Here is a 24,005-nt window from a genome sequence, read left to right as displayed (position 1 = left end):
TGGTCTCTACTAAAAATACAAAATTAGCTGGGTGTGGTGGTGTATGCCTGTAATCCCAGCTACTCAGAAGGCTGTCGCTTGGAGAATCACTTGAACCTGGGAGGCAGAGGTTGCAGTAAGCCGAGATTGTGACACTGCACTCCAGCCTGGGCGACAAGAGCAAAATTCTGTCTGAAAAAAAAAGAAAAGAAGTATCTGAGGCTGGGTAATTTATAAAGAAAAGAGGCTTGTTTGGCTCAGGGTTCTACATGCTGTACAAGCATGACACGGCTTCTGCTGATGGCCTCAGGAGGCTTTTGAGGCCATCAGCAGAAAAATAGGTGCATCACGTGGTAAGAGAGGGAGCAAGAGAAATGCCAGGCTCTTTTAAACAACCAGCTCCTACATGAACTAAGAGTGAGAACTCACCCATTACTCGAAGAGGGTACAAAGCCATTCATGATGGATCTGTCCCTATGGCCCAAGCACCTCCCACCAAGCCCCACCTCCAACATGGGGGCTTGCATTTCAACAGGAGATTTGCAGGAGAGAATATCCAAACCATATCAAGTAAATAGGCACATATGACATCCCTAATCTTCCCAGTTCACCATGCATGCCTCCTGGGTCTCCATCCCTGCCCTGAAGAACTTCATAACCACTTGGGGAAAGAAGGCATATGCATGTGGATAAATGAATGAACCCTGCAGATGCAGGAGAAGTCAGCGCTAAACTCCCGTTACAGAGAGAGAGTCCTGAGCTGAGGCCTGGGGGTGAGCTGGGGTCTGGACAGATTGATAGAGGATGGGGGCAAAGAGGAAACCAGGCCCAGAGGAGCCAAGTCCAGATGTCCTGGAGGCCAGGGGTACCTCACTACCCCGGGAGACACATGGGAGTCTAGCGCGAAGGTCTCGAGTTCAGCCCTGACAAGGAGATGGTGGCCTTGCAGTCATTGTGAGAGCAAACTCTCTCTGGCTTTCATCAATACCAGAAGCTTTGGCTAGCTGCCAGCCTCCTCTGCTCAGCCGTTGAGCCAATAAATACTTGGTGGCAGATCAATTAAACCATCTAGGAAAGATGTCTGGAAATACAGCTTCCTCGGCTCCGTGCAGAGGGGTAAGCCCTCAGCCAGTTAGGCCCAAGATACCTGCATTTCCACTCTCCACCCTCTGAAAGTCAGCCCTGACACTGGCGTCCACTCTGTGGGGTCGGGCCATGCTCAGCGGTGGGCAGGCTTCGGCAGGTTGGCCCAGGCATTGGAGGCAGGGCTGGGTATAAGCACAGCTGTGTCATTTGCTAGCTGTGTGGCCTTGGGCAAATTCTTTACCTTTCCAAGACAGTTTCCTTGTCTATAAAATGGGGATAATAATAGTCACATTGCCTCATGGCTTATTGCAACGAAAAGAAAAAACATGAGTGAAACGCTCAGCCCAGGGCACAGAACATGGATAGTAGCCAACAAAAGTGTCATCAATACCGGGACCCCAAGGCCGCTTGTCTCTGTCTGACGCTCCTCGCCACTTCCCGTGTCACTCACACACCACTCACCACCCAAGAACTCCCAGGTGTGGGACAAAGCCAATCTGTCAGCCCTTCCACCACCAGCATGTGGAGAGAGGAGCTGGGGAGCCGCGGAGCAATTCCAGAAAGCAGTCCAGAGTGGATTCCAAAGGCCTGGCCCACTGCGGGGGCCCACACTTCAAGGGAGTCGAGGCATTTGCAGTGGCATTCCCCTGTTAGTGATCAAGCATGCTCGGTCCATGGCCACCGCTGGGGCTGCCTTTATACAACTTAGTGTTTCAGAACACCCTGTGGAGCTCTGTGCTGAGCCAAGAGCTTTGAAGGCTGACGGTGAAGCCAGCTGGAGGAGGAAAAATGACAGGGACGGCATCTCAGGGACTCACTGCTAAAGGCAAGGACCTGGCCCTAGGCTGCATGGTCACCAGCCAGATGGAGCAGATGCTCCTGCACATTCTCTCCCTGCCTTGGCTGTAAACGTCCCCACAAGGTGCCGATGTGTGCCTCCATTTGAATCCAGGCTCCCTCAGTTACTGGTAGTGTGACCTTTAGCAACCTACTCAAGCTCTCTGTGCCTCAATTTCTTCGTCATACACTGAAGACGATACTATAGGCATTAGTGCAAAGAATCATTACAAAAACTAAGTGAATTAAAATTTGCAAAATGGCCAGGTGACATGTCTTATGTCTGTAATCCCAGTGCCTTGGGAGGCAGAGATGGGAGGATTGCCTGAGGCCAGGAATTCAAGACCAGCCTGAGCGACATAGTGAGACATTGTCCACAAAAAAATAAAATTGTTTTTTAAATTAGCCATTACCTCCTGAGCCATATGTCACCACTCCTGGCATGTGTGTGTGTGTGTGTGTGTGTGTGTGTGTGTGTATTTATATATGTGTATATATGTGTGTGTACATATATACAATTTATAATAAAAATGTATATATGTTTTATATATATATTTAAATTAGCCATTACCTCCATATATATATATGCCAGCAGCGGTGACATACCCCTGCAGTCCCAGCTATTCAGGAGGCTGAGGCAGGAGGATCACTTGAGCCCAGGAGTGAGAGGTTACAGTGAGCTATGATTGTACCACTGTACTCCAGCCTGGGTGACAGTGTGAGATTCTGTCTATAAAAAACAAAAGAAAAGGAATTGTTAGAATGCCACCCCGTCATCCGCTCAGACTAAACGCTACATAAGTGTTAGTTGTTGTTGCTATTATTGCTATTGTTATTATTTGGACCCTGGACAACCTGGGACAGCTCCCCCATTTGCCTGGCTTTGGCTCCATGCTTCTCAGTTCACTCAGATGGCAGAAACCCTGAGAGTCCTGCAGCTCTCTGTAGTTAGCTTTGAGATGCTGAGCCATTTCACTCCACGGTGTAGCTAAATAATTCCACTTGCAGAAGGTTTGACAATCTTATGCATTTGCAATAGGAAATCACGCCTACAGGAGTGCTTGCCCTCAGCAAACACATGCTTCCAGAGTTAAACGTAGTGAGCCCTTCCTAAGTCTTACTTTTACTGTAATAAAAATTCAAAAATTGAGAAAATGATATCCATTACTTACTTTCATTATATTAGAGGAAAAGCCTCTATTAAGGCACTTTGCTTTGAGTCACAGGTGAACTCCAGAGTTTGCCTTCACTCACCCAGTTAATCAGCACAAGGGCACCAATTGCTATGTGTCTGCTCTGTGCTGGTGAACTTTATCATCCTCATCCTTTTTCAAAGGAGAACACTGAGGTTCAGAGAGAGGAGGCACTCACCAATAGCCATTTGTTGCGTGCTGGGGCCAGGGTCTGACCTGGTTCTGCGGGGGGCCCCGGGCAGAGTTCTCTCCTCCTATGATCCTGTGGGGAAGCAACCCCAGAGAGCTGGTCTGCCTTTTGCTTCCAAGCATGTCTGAGGACTCTGGTCCCTCACACCCCAATCAAGTCTGAGTTTGGGGACCTGCCACCATACCCACAATTGACGTTAACTCAGAGTGCTTTCCATCCATGGACTCCACCTTGGGACGCCTTCCCTGCTCAGGGACTCCCTAGAGCCAAACTAGTCCCAAACCCGGGGATTCACGGTGGACTGCAGCCCAGGACACAGGCTATAGGCATCACACAGTCCCTTCCCAACTATCCCTGTGAGACTCCACTGCAGCTTCTCCTATGGCCCACTCTGGAGTCAGGGATTGTCCCAGGCTAGCCATGAATAGGCCTTTCAAGCCCAGAGAAGCTGAGCTTCCCTTTTGTGCAGTCATACCCCTGTCTGAGATAGAGAACATTACCCCTATCTAGAGAACAGGCTACTGCAGTAGCAGATAAGCCAAGCCTGTCACTAAATGGAAGATGCCCCAGGCTCATATCACATGACATCTGGCCTCTCTTGCCTCCTAGATTCGGTATTCCAGATTCAGCCAACCTGAGAAATCACTGCCAGTAAGGAAGAGAATAGAACACTTTACATTTCAGTTCCACCAAACTTGTTCAACCACCTGAAGGACCCATAAGCTTAAAATACCCCAAACACAACTGTCCTTCCCCACCCAACCTCTCTGAGGTAGATCCCTGCTCCTGATCCCAATATGCATGGCCCCACTGGGGTCAACCCTGTTAACACCTTAGTTTTGTACCTGAAAAACAGGCAACAAACAAAACCCAAGTGTAAATTAGTAGCCAAGAGGAAGCCTACAACAGGAGTGTAACTGTTGGCTTTGGTAGCCCCCACTGGGTGTCAATGTCAGGCCTTAAATCTCAGCTACCATATGATTAGTGCTACCGTACAAGAGCTTACAGCAGCAAAAAGGGGACCTGATACTATCCCATTTTACAGATGAGTAGAGTAAGTCTTTTTTTTTCTTTTTTTCTTTTTGAGATGGAGTCTCGCTCTGTTGCCCAGGCTAGAGTGCAGTGGCGTGATCTCAGCTCACTGCAACCTCTGCCTGCTGGGTTCAAGCAATTCTCTGCCTCAGCCTCCCAAGTAACTGGGACTACAGGCATGCGCCACCATGCCCAGCTAATTTTTTGTATTTTTAGTACAGACGGGTTTTCACCATGCTGGCCAGGCTGGTCTTGAACTCCTGACCTTGTGATCCACTTGCATCAGCCTCCCAAAGTGCTGGGATTACAGGTGTGAGCCCACGCGCCTGGCCAAGTAGAGAGTCTTAGGGAGTAAGAGTGACTCAACAAGGACACAAAACCACTGAGCACTCGGAAACAAGTCACATCAGACTCCAGAGCCTTGGTACACCAAGGCCCCTCTTCTAGTCCAGTGATTAATTCCAGCAAATAAATTTTCCAATTCCATTAAATGAATATTGTTTGTTGTTTCTGCTGGTTTTCTCATCGCCAGGATTTGCCTGGTCACAATGTCTCAGAGGGCTCCAGACACTTTCCACAAGGCACTGTGATGACTAAAGTAACCCTTCTCAGGGACATAATCATCAGTTCCTAGATTTAACACATTAAACAGAGAAAATGGAACAACACTTTGCCATTCAATGGCAATTGTAGGCAACAACCATGGAAATAAAATATGAACAAGAATATCGCCAATTATACCAGAGCGCTGAGCATACCAGCCACTTTCCCATTAGTCTGCCACCCTTGGAAACCATCAAATGTCCCCTTCCTGTGCTCCAGTAAATAGAAATTTTGCTAGGGTAAAATCTTGTCCTTGACTTCTTTTCTGGAGTGTTATTCTCAGTCCCTCATCTAAAGGGGAGAACATAGGAAAAGAGTGAACTTTGGGGGGCATCAGAACTGGGGGAACCTTGATTCTGGCTCTCTGAAGCTCTGCTCTTAAGTTTTCTTATTTCTAAAAGGAGGATCTGCCTCAGGGGCTGGTAATTACATCTCTTATTTAGAATGAATAAACTGGAAATTCCAGCTTTTAGCATCCTCTCTGAGAGCTTCATTAGGGGTGTGGCAGGAAGTCTGGATGGGTGCTGGTGGGCTGATGTGGGGGAGTGTGCAAGCCCACAGGTGCCTGACTCCTGGTCCCTCAGCTGGGATTCAACTCAGGACAGGCAGCGCCGTGTGCCTCTGTCCAGAGGCCACCCTGTCTCCCTGAGTGGCTCCCTCCAGAAACCAATAACTGTCTTTGCTCCTATAATTTTTATCTTGCAGGATGATTGTGTACATTAAATGAGAGGAAGCTATAGAGCTGTCAGGGGTCAACCCCAGCAGCCTATGGGCTAGTTTGTAGCCTGCACAGGTACTCTGTTTGCCCACATAGAGTTTTCAGCATCTGTCAACTTGAAAAATTAGAAAAGTTCACACAGTCCAGATTTCTGGGCTCTCTTGGAAAAAGTCACAAGATTCCACAACCCAGGGTGTTCATTCCCATGAGATGACAGTGGGCTGGAGATGAGAGGCAGCTGCCCCCTTTAACAGATGGCCCATAAGAGCTGGAATTGGGGTGTTCAGCCTCTTGAATACAGTAGGTGGCCAACAAAGGATGTTATCACTACTTATTACTTATCAATAACTTGAGTACATGGCATTCAAATGCAGGGACTGGGTACTTGTCACTATCCTCCCACTGTGACTAGCTTGGGTCATTTGCTACAACCTTTGTACAGACTGAAAGATTGGTAATTGGTAATTGGCATCAAAACTCAAAGCCTCTATTGGGTGCCAGTCACTGTTTTGAGCACTTCACACATATTATCTTATTTGACTTTCACAACTATGAGCTAGATTATTGTCATCGTGATGCTTTGCTGATGGGAGAACTAAGGCTCAGCCCCAAATCACCAAGCCAGCAAAGGACAGAGTCAGGATGAAACCCAGGTCCTGACCATTCGTCCACACTGCAGGATCCTCCCAGCTGCCCGTGGGGGCGTGGCCTGCCCTGCTTCCCTGGGGCCTGGCAGCCTCTGAAAGCCCTGCCCCCAGCCCGGTAAGCACACTTACGGTCAAGGCCGTTGATGTAGCGCATGGTGACTTCGCAGTGGCCCCACACGGCACTCACCACCGGGTACAGTTTCTTGCCCTTGAGGCCCCGGAAGGCCACGCCCAGGTACTGGCCGTCCACGATGAAGCTGAGCGTGCCCTCATCCATGTCCAGCACCACAAGCAGCGAGTCGGGCAGCGCGAATGCCTCGTCAGGCCCCAGAAAGGCCGGGTAGGCCACGCCAGGCCGGTTCTTGCCATCGTGGTAAAGGCGGCTGCGGCCCAGGTCCCAGCCCCACGACTCAGTGTCACTGCCCACCAGCGCCGTGTAGCCCACGGAGTGCAGGGGAGCCCGGGCCGTGGCCACGCCAACCACAGCGTGGGTGCCGCGCTGCCGGGCCGGCCAACTGATCTGCCAGGCGTGCAGGCCGCGGGCGTGGCCCACCTTCCCGCGGATGCCGTCGGTGCTCTGGGCCACTGGGTGCCGGTGGAAGGTGAGCCGGTCGTCGTCCTTGACGAAGACGTTCAACGAGCGGTCCTCGGGGTTCCACGCGTGCCGCAGCTGCACAGCCAGCCCAGCCGCCGGCATGTCCAACAGCTGGTCCAGCCGCGCCGGCCGCCCGGGCTCTGCACACCGCAGCTCCCGTTTGGCGGTTCGCAGCGCCGGCTCTCGCACCTCCACCGACTTGAGGCTCCCGGAGAGCTTCTGGCCCATGCTTCACTGCGGGGAGGGGGCTGCTGCAGGCCACCGCTACCTCGTGGGAGCCTCCACTCCCCGTAGCCAGGAATGGGCCACGGGGCTGGGAACCGGGCTTCGGGACGGTAGACCTCCACAGCCTCTACCGGGCTGCGGCAGGGGCCCAAGCTCCTGGAAGGAAGCAAAGGGCACACATTATAGCAGCAGCATCAACAGCCAGGTTGCCAGTCCTTTCATGTATGTCCATGCCTTGGCTGAGCCCTTTGTATGCACAATAATAGTAATAATTCGCACACTCCTGTCTGGCACGAATCTAGCACTTGCCATATGCCAGACAGTGTTCTAAATGATTTATGTTTATTAGTTCGTTTAATCCTTAACATCTCCCTGTAAGAGATATACATTATTATTCACATGTTACAGATGAGAACACTAAAGTGCAGAGAGTGGATAAGTGATTGGCCAAAGTCCCACAGCAAATAAGTGACTGAGCCAAGATTAAAACCAAGGTCATCTGTCTTCAGGGTCTGTGTTCTGCACGTAGATCAATCACAGGGAGTTTGATCTGATTTGATTTATTTTAAGACGTTGTCTCACCCTGTTGTCCAGGGTGGGGTGAAGTGGCACGATCTTGGCTCACTGCAACCACTGCCTCCCGGGTTCAAGTGATTCTCCTGCCTCAGCCTCCAGAGTAGCTGGGATTACAGACACGTGCCACCACACCCGGCTAATTTTTTGTATTTTTAGTAGAGATGGGGTTGGCCAGGCTGGTCTTGAACTCTTGAACTCCTGACCTCGTGATCCGCCTACCTCAGCCTCCCAATGTGCTGGGATTACAGGTGTGAGCCACCGCACCTGGCCCTGGAGTCTGATTTTAGAAATAAGGAGTGAGCCCAGAGCAGTTGTGACTTGCTCAAGATGAAAGACTGGATGAGAACCCAGGTGCATCTGATCCAAGGGGACAAGCCCTGTGCCAAGGCTTCGGGGGACATAGCTGCTCAAGACACAGCGCTATAGGGTGTGGCCTAACCAGACTTCCCAACCCTGGAGTCCTGGGGATCCTAAATCACCTCCTAAAATGTAGCCAGGCTTGAGAGGCAAGACACAGAACAAGGGTGCAGCGGGGTCACCAGGGACATGGACATCAGGCAGTGTGTGAAGAGGGGGTGAGGGCTCCATGGGAAAGTAAGTGGAGGTAAATGGAGGTGAGGAGGAAGGATAAGGGAGCCAGTGTCCAGGCTCTGGAGCCAAACAGAACTGCATCCAAATCCCTCTCTCCGTCTCTTACTGTGCATCCACAGGAAAGCCTCCTAGCTTCTTGGATACTCCCGATTCCTCGCCAGTAAAATGAGGATAAAACACCTCCCTCTGGTGATGGGGAAACTTGAGAGACCATAATATAAAGGGTCCTGGAACTCTGCCAGCAGGTTTTCCTCTCTGACTGTGAACTCCGGCCATCCCATGTGGATCCCCTCCCTTTGGATGGGTGAGCTCTTTCTTCTGCATGTAAACACCATTAACAGCACTGATCCCAGACTGCCTTCCCTGAGGCAGGATCCTGGTTTTCAAGGAGAAGGAATTTGCTAACATCACTAGGAGACCAGCCAGAACCCAAGGAGCTTGGACTACTTGGACGGGCCCTGTGTATGGGGAGAGATGGAGAGCCAAGCCCTGTCCAGAGCAGAGGCATGTGCCCTCCCCTCCCTGGCCTGAGAGCTACTGGGCCCAGAACAACTTCTCCTGAGTCAGAGGAGGAGATGGATGGGTGTTTTTCATGCCCTGCCCTCCCCAGCCTCAACCTCCCATCCAGACAGTGGCACACCCCCAGTCAAAGTCCAAGTAGGGAAGGAAAGAACTCTGCTGCCACTCAGCACAGACAAATATCCTGTAGGTTTCTTTTTCACCATTCCATTTTATTCTTAACTGTCATATTCTTTTCTTTTATTGTCAGATCCCAGCTTCAGCAGATGTCAATCCTATTCCGAGAGCTCTGGCTAATGTTCAATCTGAGGGAATACCGGAACACATAACAATTTGCAACACTAGACAGTTTTAAGATAGCAGAATAATGTTACTCCTTTTCATATCCAAAATCACCCAAAATCAAGGAGAAAAAAAGAAATGCAAACTCCTTCTTCAGCAAAACTAGAACACATTTGTAACCTGAACCATAGCTTATAAGGAAAGGCTGCCAAAAATGGGCAAGGGCTGCCAAAAGCAGCGAAGATCAAAAATACCGTCAGAAAATATCTAGAGAAGACACCTGTGGCGGCAGATCTCAGACAAAGCTGGCATAGCCAGCCAGAAGCTGGCATTCCCGAAGGAAAAGAACTAATGATCCCTTATCAGAAACAATGGGAACAGGGCATGTGATCTGGCAGTGGGAACTGCCTCCCACCCTTTGGAGGAAGGGGAGGACAGGGCCAACAGAGGAAACACAGACCTGACATCTTGACAGGAAGCAGTGTGTTAGTGAGGCAGAGTGAGAGGAGGACTCTGAATTGGGAGAAGCCCACAGCTGCAGAACTCTGCTGACTGAATAGAAACAAAGGCTAAAGGAAATCACTACCACAACCCTGTGAAAAAAGTTATTGGGAACCAGGGAGCAATCCTGCCCTCTTCCTGGTACCTCCTCTACATGCATCTCCTGCAAAATGCTGATCCAAGAAGTTTTACATCTTTCAAAGAGAAACCAGCACAGGATATAGTCAAAAGATGCTATAGAAGAAATAAAAGAATAAAAGAACAGGACAAAACACAGCAAACCAAGTACACTCACCTGAAAAAAGCTGTCACAAAACAGATAAAAATTGTAACCAAATTTGTAAACTAATTTTGTGATTATTTCAGAAGGGAGACAACTAGCATGGTCTCGACAAAAGATTAAATCCATTTTGCCTAGTTATAAAGGTAACCTCCAGAACTAAAAATAAAATCTTGCAAATACGAACCTTGAACACAACTCAAAATAAAACAGACCATAGACTGAAAGATTTTGTTTGAAAGCAAGAAAGGCAAAAAGGCATAAAAACATGAAATATGATAGTAAACAAAGACCAATTAACCATGTCATTAAATGGCCATAATAAAAGCATTCTATGAAGCAACAAAGCAGGCAAAAAAAAAAAAAAAAAAAAAAAAAAAAAAAAAAAAAAAAAAAAGAAAAAAAAAAAAAAAAAAAAAAAGACATTCCTCAAAGCAAAGTGATTTAAAATTAAAAAATTTGGAAAATGAAGGGCAACACATAATAGGGAAGTATGAACCCAAACTAAGCAGGCACTGTAATCTTGGTATTAGGCAAGTAAAGTTGATTTCAGGACAAAAGGTTTTAAGTTAGACAAGAATACTTTATAATAATAAAGAGTATGATCCAGCCAAGAACGGTGGCTCACACCTGTAATCCCAGCACTTTGGGAGGCCAAGGCAGGTGGATCGCCTGAGGTCGAGAGTTCGACTAGCCTGGCCAGCATGGTGAAACCCCATCTCTACTAAAAATACAAAACATAGATGAGCGTGGTGGGACTCTGTCTCAAAATAAAATAATAATAATAATAATAATAATAATAAGATCCGCAATTGAAGGCTAAACACACCAAATAGCACCAAAATTCAGAGCAAAAGCTAGAGGAAATATAAGGAGGGACCTTAGACAGATACACATCAGAGGCATGTACTTTTAATTTCCCTTTTCTAGCTCATGATGGGCCAAAATTAAGTAAAGACACAGAAAAACCAAATTACATAATTAATAAGACAGATCTAATTAATGTATTCATCAAAGTCTATACCTTGAAAACAAAGAATGCATGTTCTTTTCAAGTGTTCATGGGACTGTCAAAAATTTTTCCCCTATATTAGGTCACAAATAAAACTTCAAAAAAAGCAAAAATAATACAGAATCTGATAACACAGAAGGAAAACTAGAAATTAATCACAAAATTATAGATCACAAAATCCTATCACTTGGACATTTTAAAAAACTCTTTAAACAACTTGACCCTGACTCAGAGCAAAAAAAAAAAAAAAAGCCATACAGAAATTGCAGAATATCTGGAATACAACAATAACAAAAAGCATTCCATACACTAGAACCTGCGGGATGCCTTTACAGCAGTTCTCAGAGAAAATCATGGCTGGTTTATTTACGCTATTAAACTTTTAAAAATGAATGGAGCATAATCAAATAGAAAAATAATAGGACTAAGCAAAAACTCAAGATCTGGTTCTTTGGGAAAAATTACCACAAAAACAAAACAAAACCAATATAAGCATATAAATTATCAAAGCTAATCATGTAATGGCATATTACATTATATTATCATATTGCTATTATATTAATCTATCATGTTGATAACATGTACCCTTGATATGATATAACAAAATGGCACTTTACCTCTATGGGCATCTTCCCCCAAACCCATAACCTCACTTTAATCGTGAGAAAAACAAAGGACAAAATCCATTTGGAGGCCATCCCACAAAATACCTGACCATTTATATACTGACAAGGTCATCAGAACCAAAGCCTGACAAACCATATAGTGAAGAGGGGCCTAAGGAGACCAAACAATTCCATGTAATGTGGTACCCTGGATGGGATTTGGAACAGAAAAAAGGATATTAGGGGCCAGGCTTGGTGGCTCACACCTGTAATCCCAGCACTTTGGGAGGCCAAGGCAGATGGATCATCTGAGGTCAAGAGTTCAAGACCAGCCTGGCCAACATGGTGAAATGCTGTCTCTACTAAAAATAAAAAAAAAAAAAAAAAAAAAAAATTAGCTGGTGTGGTGGCACATGCTTGCAGTCCCAACTACTTGGGAGGCTGAGGCAGGAGGATTGCTTTAACCCAGGACGTGGAGGTTGCAGTGAGCCAAGACGGCACCACTGAACTCCAGCATGGGTGACAGAGGATGAAAAAATAAGAAAGAAAAAGAAAGAAAGAAAGAAAGAAAGAGAGAGAGAGAAAGGAAGGAAGGAAGGAAGGAAGGAAGAAAGAAAGAAAGAGAAAAGGATATTAGGTAAAAACTGAAATCTGAGAATAAAAGGAAATCTGAGAAAATTTGTTAATATTAATAGCTTAATTATTAATATTAATAATTAAAATAAGTTAATAATTATGTATCAATACTGGTTCATTAGTTGTGCTAAATGTACCATACTAATGTAAGATGCTAATCATTGGGGAAACTAGGTTGGCAAATGGCACGAACATATGAGACCTCTCTGTACTATCTGTTTAGTTTTTCTTTAAGTCTAAAACTACTCTGAAGAAATAAAGCCTATTAATTAGAGAAGCTTAAATAAATTTCTAAATGTTAGGAAATACAAAAAAAAAGGACAAAAATTAGAATTTGCCTCTTCCTCTTATCTCATTAACCAGATATAAACATTGTCAGCATTTGGAGGAATCTCACCTTATTCTTTTGTTTTTTTGTCTGTAAATTATCAGTAAATTTTCTTTTTAAAAATTGATAACAAGGGCCTTTATTTAGATTATTTCACCTAAAAATTATGTAATTAGCATTTTCACATATTACTAAATATACTTTAAATGCATGACTTCAGTAACTAAATTTTTTAAAATACATAAAAAACATATAAGCCATTTGATTATTTAATGGGGGAGAAGATAGGGATATGTAAAATAAGAAATGAAAATGGGAAATAAAACGGCGTAGCTAAAAGCACTCATAAAAGAAGTTAGACTTGTTTGTTGTTTTAACGTAGTAAAATGTTTGCAACACAAATTACCAACAAATATAAATTACCTACAAATAAATGCAAGTACAAAATGTGAAAAGAAGGCAACAGTTCACACAAAAACAAATCGTTCCTTGAAAAGATGCTCAATGTATACTGAAAAAGAAATGAGTTAGAACTCCAGTGAAATGCCATTTTTGTTATCAGGTTATCAAAGGTCAAAAAGCTGGATAACGCATGCTTGGAGAATGTGCAGAACAAAAGACAAACTCATACTAAAGTGGATAGAAACTGGTTTAGCCTCAGCGAATGGCAATATAACACCATCTTTCAGAATTGCAAATGCACAGACCCTTTAACCTAGCAATTTCTGCTTCCAGCATTTATCCAGCTGTGTTCTCAAATACACAGAAGTACCTACGTACACAGCACATGCATACATATGCAGCACAGTTTGTAACAGCAGAGTATTACAAACCTGCTATTACAATAGCAGAGTAATAGCAGAGTATGGCTAGTAATAGCAGAGTATGGCTAGTAATAGCAGAGTATGGGGAAAACCCAAACAGAAGACAGGCTAAATAATGGTAAATGCATATAATGGAATACTATGCAGCTGAAGAAAAGAATGCACTGATATGGAAGATCCAACAGACAGAGGAAGTTGAACAAACCAGGTGCTGAACAATGTGTGGTACGCTGCTAGTACTGTGGAGGGAGAGGTGGAAAAAAGAGAAAAAAGAGGGGACGTTATTCAACACAAAGGGCCCAAATGGATCTGAAGACCTGTTGTGTCTATAAGAAAACTAGACACCCCAGTAAAGTTTTAGAAAACAACATGCTATTCTCTGCTCACTGTAGAGCTTCATACTGACCTTCATCCAAACCTTGGGCCTCAACTAAGTTATAAGAAATAAGCAAGATAACATGTGAAAGGTGTAGGGTGTGTACTAGGGATTCCATCAATGGAACCAATAAGCATCCAGTGCTGCCTCTGTAAGTTTGTACAGGCTGCCCAGAGGTACCTGAATGGGAGGCGAGTGGAGGTAGGAATCTGCCACTTTCATAATTCATTTGAAGACATCTTATGCTTCCATTCTAACAAGACCAGGAAACTAGGGCTCCGAGGGAAGCAGCCCGATCAAAGTCACACAGCTAAAAGATGGCAGAGGGATCCTATCCCAGGTAGCCTGAACTCAAAGCCCCCTCTGCTTTTTCTATCATTAACTTCAACCATTAGCACTCACTCTGTGCCAGGAAGCATGCCAGCTGCCTCACAGGCACGACAAGGCTGACATCATATGCCCCTTTATTCAAAAGAGGGAACAGGCTCAGAGAGGTTGCATAACTTGCATAACCTAGGGTCACACAGCCAGGAAGTGGTAGGCCTGGGATCAACCTCAGAGTCACCATATGACAAGACTGTGCTCTTACCTCTTCTTCCATGTTGTTTAGAATAATGCCCTCTCCACGGCAGTGACTGTAACCAGCTCTGTGTGGCCCACACAGAAAATTTCTAAGGAAATTTGCTTTATCCTTGCCCACAGCCATGCCAACTTTGGAGCTGCTGTCGTTGAAAGATACTTAAACGTGTTTGAAAGCAACAGCCAAGCAGCAGCCCCCAGGAGACCTCTTACTAGTACGTGGCTTGGCCCATACTGGGTCATTGAAGGCACAGTGCTCTCCTTTGCAAGCACAGTCTAACAGCCTCTCTCCCTACCAGTGGCAGGCAGAGATCCTGAAGAGTGCTCACACTCTGGTGTGACAAGGTGGGCATGTAAATAGATAGCCCTTTGCTGCTCCCCCAGTACAGGGCACACAGCAGAGTGCTCATGTCCATGAATGGCAAGCCGTTAAGGAAAACTAGCAGTTGGGCAATCTAATGAAGGACAGGAGACCTGGATGTGAATCCCCACCTGTCTGTTGGGCCCTAGGCCAGGACTTAATCTCTCTGAGACTAGTTGGAAGTGCTGCTAACTATGTGCTAAACTTGCTTGCCTTTGCAAGTATCAGAGCAGACACCTGTAAAGTCTGGCACATCACAGGGCTTTGAGCAAGTGGTGAGGGCTCTTTTAAATTGTGGATGTCCTCCAATATTGCAGTTTCACCCCTTGAATGTGTCTTAGTATGAATTGATCGTGTCCTCCCCAAATTCACGTTGAAGCCTGATATAGGTTGGATATTTGTCCCTGCCCAAATCTCGTGTTGAGCTGTAATCCCCAGTACTGGAGGTGGGGCCTAGTGGGAGCTGTCTGGGTCATAGGGGTGAATCCGTCATGGCTCGGCGCTGTCTTGGGGATAGTGACCGAGTTTTGGAGAGAGGTCTGCTCATTTAAAAGTGTTTGGCACCTCCCCACCCCCATTTCTGGCTCTGGTTTTCGCCATGTGACATGCCTTCTCTCCCTTCACCTTCTGCCATGATTGTAAGCTTCCTGAAGCCTCCCTAGAAGCCAAGCAGACACCAGCACCATGCTGCCTGTAAAGTAGAACCATGAGCCACCTAAATCTCTTTTCATTAAAAATTACCTTAGTCTTAGGTATTTCTTTATAGCAATGCAAAAATAGCCTAATACAAAGCCCTTATCCCCAGTGTGACAGTATTTGGAGGTGGAGCCTATGAGAGATAATTTGTCCATGAAGGTGAGCTCCACCTCCTCTAAGAAGGCTGCCCTGATCCATGGGCCTCCAGGGTCGTCCTGCCCCGTACCTCTGTCCACCCTTGAGCCAGCCAGGGGGGAGAACTTTCAGGCCTTACTGATCTGCTTTTTTCTACTTTGAGGGCATTCCTCTGATGGCAACAAGCTTTCACCGGCACTTCTGTGTCCCCAGCCACTGCCCCACTCCCTCCATGCACAGGTACAAGCCCAGTTCTTTGAACATGCGGCAGAGCACAGATATGGACTGTGCAGAGGATGTGCTGGGCTTCAGGGAGGGCTCATGCTCTGCTCTTTTTCAGGAGATGACGCAGACAAAGGGCCAAAGCTAAAGGCAGGAGATGGGGACATGGAGCCCAGTAATGCCGGACTCTCACTCCTGAGCAGCTGACTCTTGGCTGTATCCAGTCCGCTCCTTTATTAGCTACTGCTTTGCATCCTTCCCTGCTTTCAATCCTCATTTATTAGTTCAAAAAATGCCTAGTGCCATGTGCCAGGCACTGTGCAGCTGAGAGCGAAGGACACAGCAGTGGCCAAGTCAGGCTCATCCCTGCCTTCTCCCTCCAATCAGAGGGAGTGGGCACTTAGCACACGTCTCCTCTCCTCATCTCCACCGCAGCCCGCCGCACTGGGCCAGGCACATGGAACATACAACAGAAGCCACCTTCCTGATAGAAATGATATCATCTCTCAACCCAGTAAGCAGCCAGCACCCTGAAGAATGCCAAAGGGTGCCTCCATCACTTTCCCCCCAAACCAAACCTCATTTCCTACACCATGCTTGGATGAGGATACTAATGACATTATCCGGAAGGATCTGCTCCGGGGCTTCAATCATGGCTGAGCAAGAAAACAAAAACTCTCATTTGCTAATTGCCCTTCCCAGGACCCTAGCGGATGTTCTTACCGGACAGGGAAATGAGGAGACATGAAGTGGCAATGCCACACTGTTTAAGGAGCCTCATTCATTTGAAAAATATGACGCATAGTCTTCAGAGGCTCAGCACCCAAAATCACAGCCACAGAGGCCTGTCTGGCTGAGCTCAATGGGCATGGGGTCTGCAAGAGGACATGACTGCTGTGGGGATTGGTAATGACTGGGAGAATTGCCCTTCTCTCTGTGTGACCTCCGGCTTTGGACTTGCTGGAGCCAGAGGTAGGGGCAAGTCTCCTTCTTTCATCTAGCCAGCAGTAATGATGCCCGCCCTGGGGATCTCAGGCTGCTGGAAAGCATAAGACTCAACCACTTTCCCTTAGGGAGAGAGCTTCCACCAAAGAGGTCAGACGCCGTGACAGATCTGAATAATGACAAAGGCTGTAAAAAGAAATCCAGTTAGATACCGCTGGAATTCCTTTAGTCAACTGCATAGTACTTTCAAATATATACTACAGCACTAGAAAAACTGCAAAGTTGATCCAATCACATGCTTCTGCTCAAAATCCTCCACAAGTTCTCCGAGGCTTTCAGAATAAAGTTCTCTTCTAACCCTAACCCTCCCAGAAGGCTCCATGATGCTTCCCCAGCCCATCCTCCTCACGGAACGTCTTCATTCCATCCCTTCAACCTCCCTGCGGTTCCCTGACATGCTGCTGCCATCATCCCTTCCCTCCCTTGGCACCTCCTCTCCTCAGCTATAGAACTCCACTCAGCTTGGAAATTACTTCCTCTGGGGAGCTCCCAGACCCCTGTGCCCTCAGAGCCCTGGTACTGGTGCCCACCACAGCACTTATCACAAGGGGACATGGTGTCTCCTTGGCTGCCTCCCTCCCATCAGACTGGGGCAACTCAGGAGCTGGGGCCAGGTCTCCCTCATCAGAGTCCCCAGGTCTTCACGTGGGCCTGGTTTAGACAAAGTGGTGGATTAACGTCTGTGGAATGCACAAGCATGAACAAATGAAGAAAAGCAACACACTGCCTTAGAAAGAACCACCACCTAAGAATGAACTGGGAATGCAGAGCACTGTGAGCTCAGACTGTTCATTTCATGTCTTTATTCTTCAATTTTCAACTCTGTTCCAAGGTACAAATGATAGGTGTCTGACTTTAGTTTGACTAGAATGTTTGTAAGATTTTTCCTGTGCAAATACTAATTAGGGAGGCTGTTTTATTAATGATGCTCATTCAGAATGAACCCATCAACAATAAATGAACTAAAGAACCCCCAAGGTTTGTTCATAGGCGTTCATTAGCTTTTCCCTGCTATGCACACATGGATCTCACGCTACAACTGGCTGGGCAAGCCCTTTCTTCCCCAAGAGCTCACAAAGAGAGCCATCTGTCCAGTTCCAGGTGAAATCGTCTCACGCCTGTCTTCCTGGAGTGAGAATCAATGAGGCTTCCCCAAGCCTCTCCTCCTCCTGGGGTTTCCATGGGAATCCTCCCACGGGTGACTGAGCTAGAGGCCCCGAGGGTGAAAGCTCAGCTGTCAGCCAGCAAGGAGAGCAGTGGATGGGATGAAGGAGGTTTGCTAGGCTGTGACCAGGGCAGCAAGCTCTGCAAGGTCATTTGAAAGAGACATACCTCTGAGCCAGTGAGGCCATGTGCAGTCCTGGCCAGCCTGGTCACCACAGCGGCCCCTGTGCCCAGAGGCCTGCCCCAGGCACATGTGGAGGTTGTCTGCCAGACAGCTGGCCTCCCTGAGACCCAGCTTGTCTGGGCTGGGGCAAAGCATGAAGGGAGAAGATGGGAAGGTGCCACTTCATGAGGCCCTCTGGGGAAAATGATGATTAAAAACATGATAAGGTTCATGTCCAACCCCTCATTTACCTCCCAAGATGAACCTTCCCCACTTGGTATAACTGGTTGACTGGAAACAGAATGCCTAAAAGAAAAACAGAACTATTCATGCCTCTAGCTTGAGCTACATCATAATAGGGACATGCTGGGATTTCGGAATAACCCTCTGTTAAGCCTACAGTATCTCTGGGGGCATTTTTGAGATAGTAAGGAGGAAAGGAGAAAGAAAGAGAGGAGAAAGGGAACAGGATGGGGGAGGGAGCTGCTGCAGCCCCAGGAATCTGTACAACCTGCATATTTCATAGAATGCAGATAACAGGTGGATATCTCCTGAATGGAGATAACAGGTGGAATGTCTCTGTGGCCAGCAAACAGGGTCAAGGCCCACTCGCTTCTGGAGAAAGCAGAGTTCCAGTTCATTGTAAGTGACATTTCACATTAAAGACCAGGTGGATGACTTTGGCACTGCTCCGGCCTCTCCCTCCACACACACCAGCACATTGAAGTGCAGCGCTCACACAGAAGATTTCCCGCCTCCTCCTGGGCTCTAGGGTCTTCCTGCCTACCCCGTCAATGGGGCACCCCCAAGTCCATGGCTTCGGCTTCAGTTTCTGCTCCTCACTCTCTCTCCATGCATCTTCTCTTATGACCCGCCTCCTGCAGACACTCTCAAGCCAGGTCTCCAATGCTGCTTTCTCTCCTCAGCATGGGATCCACCTATTAGAAGACTCTGGCCAGCCCTGCCTGGGTGTCCTTTCAAATGACCTTGTAAGGCCAGCTGATCTCTTTCCATCATAAGCCTCCCACCATGGACACACCCATGCTGTCAGCCCTGTGGGACATCTGTGGTTTGTGGGCACCTTGGAATCTACAGGTGGGCTGAACCTGGCCCCTTCCCTCTCCCACATAGCAGGTTCCTCTTCATGTCACTGTTCCTGCCATGGATCCCGTCTCTCGGTCCCCACCGCTCAACGCCATCAGCTTTCCCCTAGTTCAGACCTTGCCTGGATTACTGCACTGGTCTCTTAGCGTGCTTCCTTGACTCTGGTGTTTGCCGGCCAACCCAATCTCCATGCTGCCAAGAGGTAAATTTGACCAAGATGCCCACCAGTCTCTTCATTCAACCCTCCAAGCGGCTTCTCCAGAGAAAAGCTGCACCTCTTTGCTTGGCACCCAAGGGCCCCCCAGACTGCTCTGACTTCTCCCATGCTGTCTCTCATCATGGGCACCTCAGACCAGTCATGCCAGACTCTCCTCATCAGCACATCCTAGTGACACCTCGGTGTCTGGGGAGCCTTCCCATCTTCTCTGACCTGGCTCACATTCTCTCACTGCCCCGTCCCTTCTAGCAGAAGCAGAGCTGGGCATCCCTCCGTGGCAACCCTCCAGCCCACTGCACCCTCTTCCCTCCATACCATTGTGTCTTCATCTCAGCTGTTAATTCCTGTCGATGTCTCCCGCACCGCATCTGCATTTCTTGGTGGCGCCAGCGCCCAGCCAGCCTTTATCTCCAACACTCATACACAGCCTCGTACCTGCCACCTCTAGCTGCATTAAGAAGTGCTTCAGACTGAAGAAGGATAGCCACTCTACACTTCCTGCATGGTTTGCGTTTTTAACAACAAACATTTTTCATAATTAAAGTATACATTTAAAATGGAGTAAGTTCTGAACTCAATGTGTAAAGCAAAAATCACATGCAATTAACATGGCTTAGGAAAGTTCTTCTAAAGTTCCACAAAGTTCATGATAACTTGTTTGAGGTATACCACTCTCTTTCCCAAAGGGCACACCACCCACAACTGTTTTTCCTGTAGCCTCAAAACAAATCCCTATTTCTTGAACTGACCAGCAGCAAATAAATTAGTTGGCTTATGAAGGTACCATGTTTTATTAAAAGTGAGTTGCTGGTTTTTAATTTTTTTTTTTTTTTTTTTGAGACAGAGTCTTGCCCTGTCGCCCAGGCTGGAGTGCAGTGGCGCGATCTCGGCTCATTGCAACATCTGTCTCCCAGGTTCAAACAATTCTCCTGCCCCAGCCTGCTGAGTAGCTGGGACTATAGGCATGTCCCCCCACACCCAGCTAATTCTTTGTATCTTTGGTAGAGACAGGGTTTCACCATGTTGACCAGGCTGGTATAGAACTCCTGACCTCATGATCCACCCCTCTTGGCTTCCCAAAGTGCTGGGATTACAGGTGTGAGCAACTGCACCCAGCTGGTTTTTAAATTTTTTATAGTTGATCTTCTTTTGCCACAGATGGTCATGATCACATAAATCAAGAGTACATACTATGTATTTATATAGTACATATATAGGCAGAGACTTCTGGTGACCTCCATCTAGGGCCCGCCACCTTCCTGCTTTTCATGCCTGAGACCCTTCATTCCTGCATCAACAGAGAAAAAAACCTTTCCAGAGTATGGTTGTGTGACAACAGGTTGGGCAGCTCAGGGAAATTAAGTAGCTCCTGTACGGTGAGTTATACTAGGTCTTTCCCCAAAAGGGCAAGGAATTCTGCACTGGCCACTGTGGCTTAGCCACTTTCTGGGATAGCAATAAAGCCCTCCCAAGGACAGGTCTACATAAATGATGAGGAAGTTCCAGCTGTATTAAAAATCAGAAGGAAAAGTATTGTAGGCAGAGGGAACAGCAAGTGAATGAGCTTTTTGGATGCTGGAGACAAACCAAGAAGGCTGGGGTGGTGTGGGGTGTGGGGAGTGAGAGAGGAAAATGGTGAGGAAGAGGTGGAGGAGGGTAGTGTCAGACCTGGAGAGCCCCGGGATCATCTAGATTTTACTCTGTGGCAGCCTTAAGGAGGTCCTGAGCTAGGGAGAAATGTGATCTACATTTTTTTTTTTTTTTTTTTTAGATAAGAGTTTTCACTCTTGTTGCCCAGGCTGGAGTGCAATGGCCCTATCTCAGCTCACTGCAACCTCTGCCTACCGGGATTCTTTTGCCTCTCAAGCAATTCTCTGGCCTCAGCCTCCTGAGTAGCTGGATTTACAGGCATGCGCCACTACGCCTCACAAATTTTGTACTTTTAGTAGAGACGGGTTTCTCCATGATGGTTGGTCAGGCTGGTCTCGAATTCCTGACCTCACCTGATCCACCTGTCTGGGCCTCCCAAAGTGCTGGGATTACCAGGTGTGAGCCACCGTGCCCAGCCATGATCTACATTTTTTTTAAAGAAGCTTCTGATAAATGGTTATGACTACTTGCTAATTTCATACATTAAAAATAAAATCTTATAAGTTTAACTTGCATTTTTCTTATTGAGGTAGAGCACCTTGTCATATGTTTTAGTATCATTTCTATTTTATTTCACATGTGTGAATTGCCTATAGTCTTTGCCCATTTGATCTTTTGCTTGTTGACCTCGGGAATCTTTTACATATTTAAAAAGATGAGCTTGTTGTGATAGGAGTGGCATATGTCACATGTGACAGTTTGTCATATATCTTTTGACTGTTTCTGGTGAATTCTTTTCCCTGTAGATTTTATTTTTATGTCATTAAATGTATCTTTAAAATAAACAAGAAATACAAGCTGGAGAGATTTGAGTAGAATGGCCAGTAAGTTGAATTTTGTTTGCCAAAGGTGGCTTAAATTCTTTTCATTGCCATTTTTAAAGAACACTTTAAAAATGGAATAAATTAGAGGGTATGTGTCTCAGAGGAATAAGCCCTTGGGTAAAGGATGTTTATATCATGCTTTTACACATTTCACGTCTTCCAGACTTAAGCTCATCAAATTGCGGGGGTGGGAGGTAAAGGGGCAGAAAGTGGGTGGGAGGATAGAGGGCTCAGAGTCTGAGAGAAGGGAACTCCTATCTTCATCCCCCAACCCCCCAAAGAGGGCGCAGAAGAGGAAACCAAGCTGGGGGAGGCTAGAGAACTTGCCCAAGGTCACACCGCGAGCTGGTGGTGGAGACAGATTCGAACTCACGCCTGAGTCCAGAACTGAGAGCTCTCCACCTCGCGACAGTGGTACAGAAATGCCCTCCTCTCCTTCCTGTCAGCAGCAGCCTACGCTTGGCCATGGGGCGGAGGGAGCACCCACCCCCCCGGTTCTCCCGGCAGTCAGAGGTCGGGGGCTCTGCGTCCCCTCCTGGCTTGAAGCCTCTGGTGCGTACAGAGCGACCAGGGCGTACTCGTTTGCCGCGCTCAAGGCTCTGGCCCCCTCCCTTCTTCCCGGAGCCCCGCTCCCAGGGCTCCATGAGCTCCCAACCCCCTCCCTTCCCGAGCAAAGACAAGTTTGTCTCCAAGCAAGGCCAGGAACTGGTCTCCGAGTCGCTCTCGAGCCAGGCGACCAGCCTCACTGCCCCAGCGTCATGAATAAACGATAACAAGAGCCACCAGTGCCTATTGCGTGACCAGGGCTTTACTTCCACCTCTCCGAATACCCCGGACGAACAGATCTCCAGGAATTATTGTCCCCATTACACGGCCGAGGGAACTGCTGCAGCTCCGGAAAGTTGGATAACAAGCTTGGGCTCGCAAAGCTAATAATACTAGCCAACGTATGATTGAGTGCTTCCTGTGTGCCCGGCACAAGACTACCTACGAGCACCATCCCACAGATCTTTCCAGTACCCATATAAGATGTGCACAATTATCATTCCCATCCTACGGATGAGGAAACTGAGGTTTGGCGCCTTGCCCAAGGTCACCCAGCCAGTGAGTGAAGGATCCTAGATTCAAACCCAAGCCCGTGAATCGCGTGGTAGTTTTTTGTGCAGTATCCACTACGCAGAGAAGCAAGGGCTTAGAACCCATGGTACCAGCGGCCGGGCCCCAAACGTCTCAGGGCTGCGCGAAAATCAACCATTTCGAACTGCCACAACCTGCGGAGAGGAATTCTCCAGGACTGGGACGCCAGGAGCGCCAGCTGTGTCGAGTGCTGGCCGGCACAAAGTCCGCGCAGCCGGATCTCGGCTCACGGCCCCCGCGCGCCCCTCACCAGGAGCTGGAGAGTACTCACCATAAAAGAGAGGGCGAGCGCCTGTTCGGGAAGAATCCCCAGCGCTGGCAGGTCCTGGACTATCGGGAGAGGCGTCTGCTGCCGCCGCCGCCCACTCAGGGGCGCCCGAGCGACCCGCAAATGCCCGCTCTCTCCCCGCGGCCAGGGGCGCGTCCTCACGGCTGATGCCCGACAGCAGCGCCCCCTCTGCGCTACAGGATGGCCTGGAGTTAGGAGCGTTCTTGGCGAAGTTGGGGCTCCCGCGCCGGGGGTCGGGCCTTGAGTGGGGAAGCGCCCTACTGAGCCGACCCTGGGGACGTTCCGAGGCCCGCGCTCTAGCCGCTTGGAAGCGAGGCGCCTGACCCGGAGGGCGGCTAGTCTCGCGCTCAGGGCGCACGGGCCGCGCCTCGGCCGTCCGCCTTACCCAGCACTCTGAGCGCACGCAGCGGTAGCAGAAGCTGGGGCACCGGCCCGGGATGCGGTGTGTTCATCGCCCTCCCTGGGGGCTGGGCGCCTTTGTGCGCGGGGCGCGCCGGCCGCCACGGCGAGCTCTGGATGCTGCAGCCGCCGCCGCCTCCCCCTCCTCCTCCGCCGTCGCCCGCTCCCCGCCTTCCCGACCGGCCGGGAGGCTGCAGCTGAAAGCCGATCTGGCTGAGCTCATCCCTGAAGGCCACTAATCCAATAGCCGCGGAAGGCGCGGTCGCCGGGAACGCCCCTTCCCCCACCATCTCGCGCCCTGGCCGTCCCAGTTCGGGCCGCTGCCGGCGCCGCCACCTTCTCGAGGCCGCCAGCTGGCGGGAGAGGGAAGTGGAGCCCGCGCCCGCGCCCCTGTGCCTAAGCGGCGGCGCGGTCGCCATTCGCTC

At 48.2% G+C, this 24,005-nt stretch overlaps 1 protein-coding gene across 1 annotated transcript in view; it reads right to left on the bottom strand.

Moving 5' to 3' along the window:
- Positions 1–23,791, bottom strand: part of SPSB4 (splA/ryanodine receptor domain and SOCS box containing 4) — an 83,590-nt gene extending 59,799 nt beyond the window's left edge. Inside the window, exons 1-2 of the mRNA XM_017523720.2 lie at positions 23,164–23,791; positions 6,415–7,261 (exon numbers count right to left, since the gene is read on the bottom strand). Coding sequence (XP_017379209.1) covers positions 6,415–7,108 — 694 coding nt within the window. The 5' untranslated portion in view covers positions 7,109–7,261; positions 23,164–23,791. The remainder of the gene's footprint in view (positions 1–6,414; positions 7,262–23,163) is intronic.
- Positions 23,792–24,005: the final 214 nt, after the last annotated feature.

The sequence above is a fragment of the Cebus imitator genome, unplaced genomic scaffold (genome assembly GCF_001604975.1).
Source record: "Cebus imitator isolate Cc_AM_T3 unplaced genomic scaffold, Cebus_imitator-1.0 Scaffold30, whole genome shotgun sequence".
Lineage (NCBI taxonomy): Eukaryota > Metazoa > Chordata > Mammalia > Primates > Cebidae > Cebus > Cebus imitator.
This window is presented reverse-complemented; position numbering and strand designations above follow the sequence as displayed.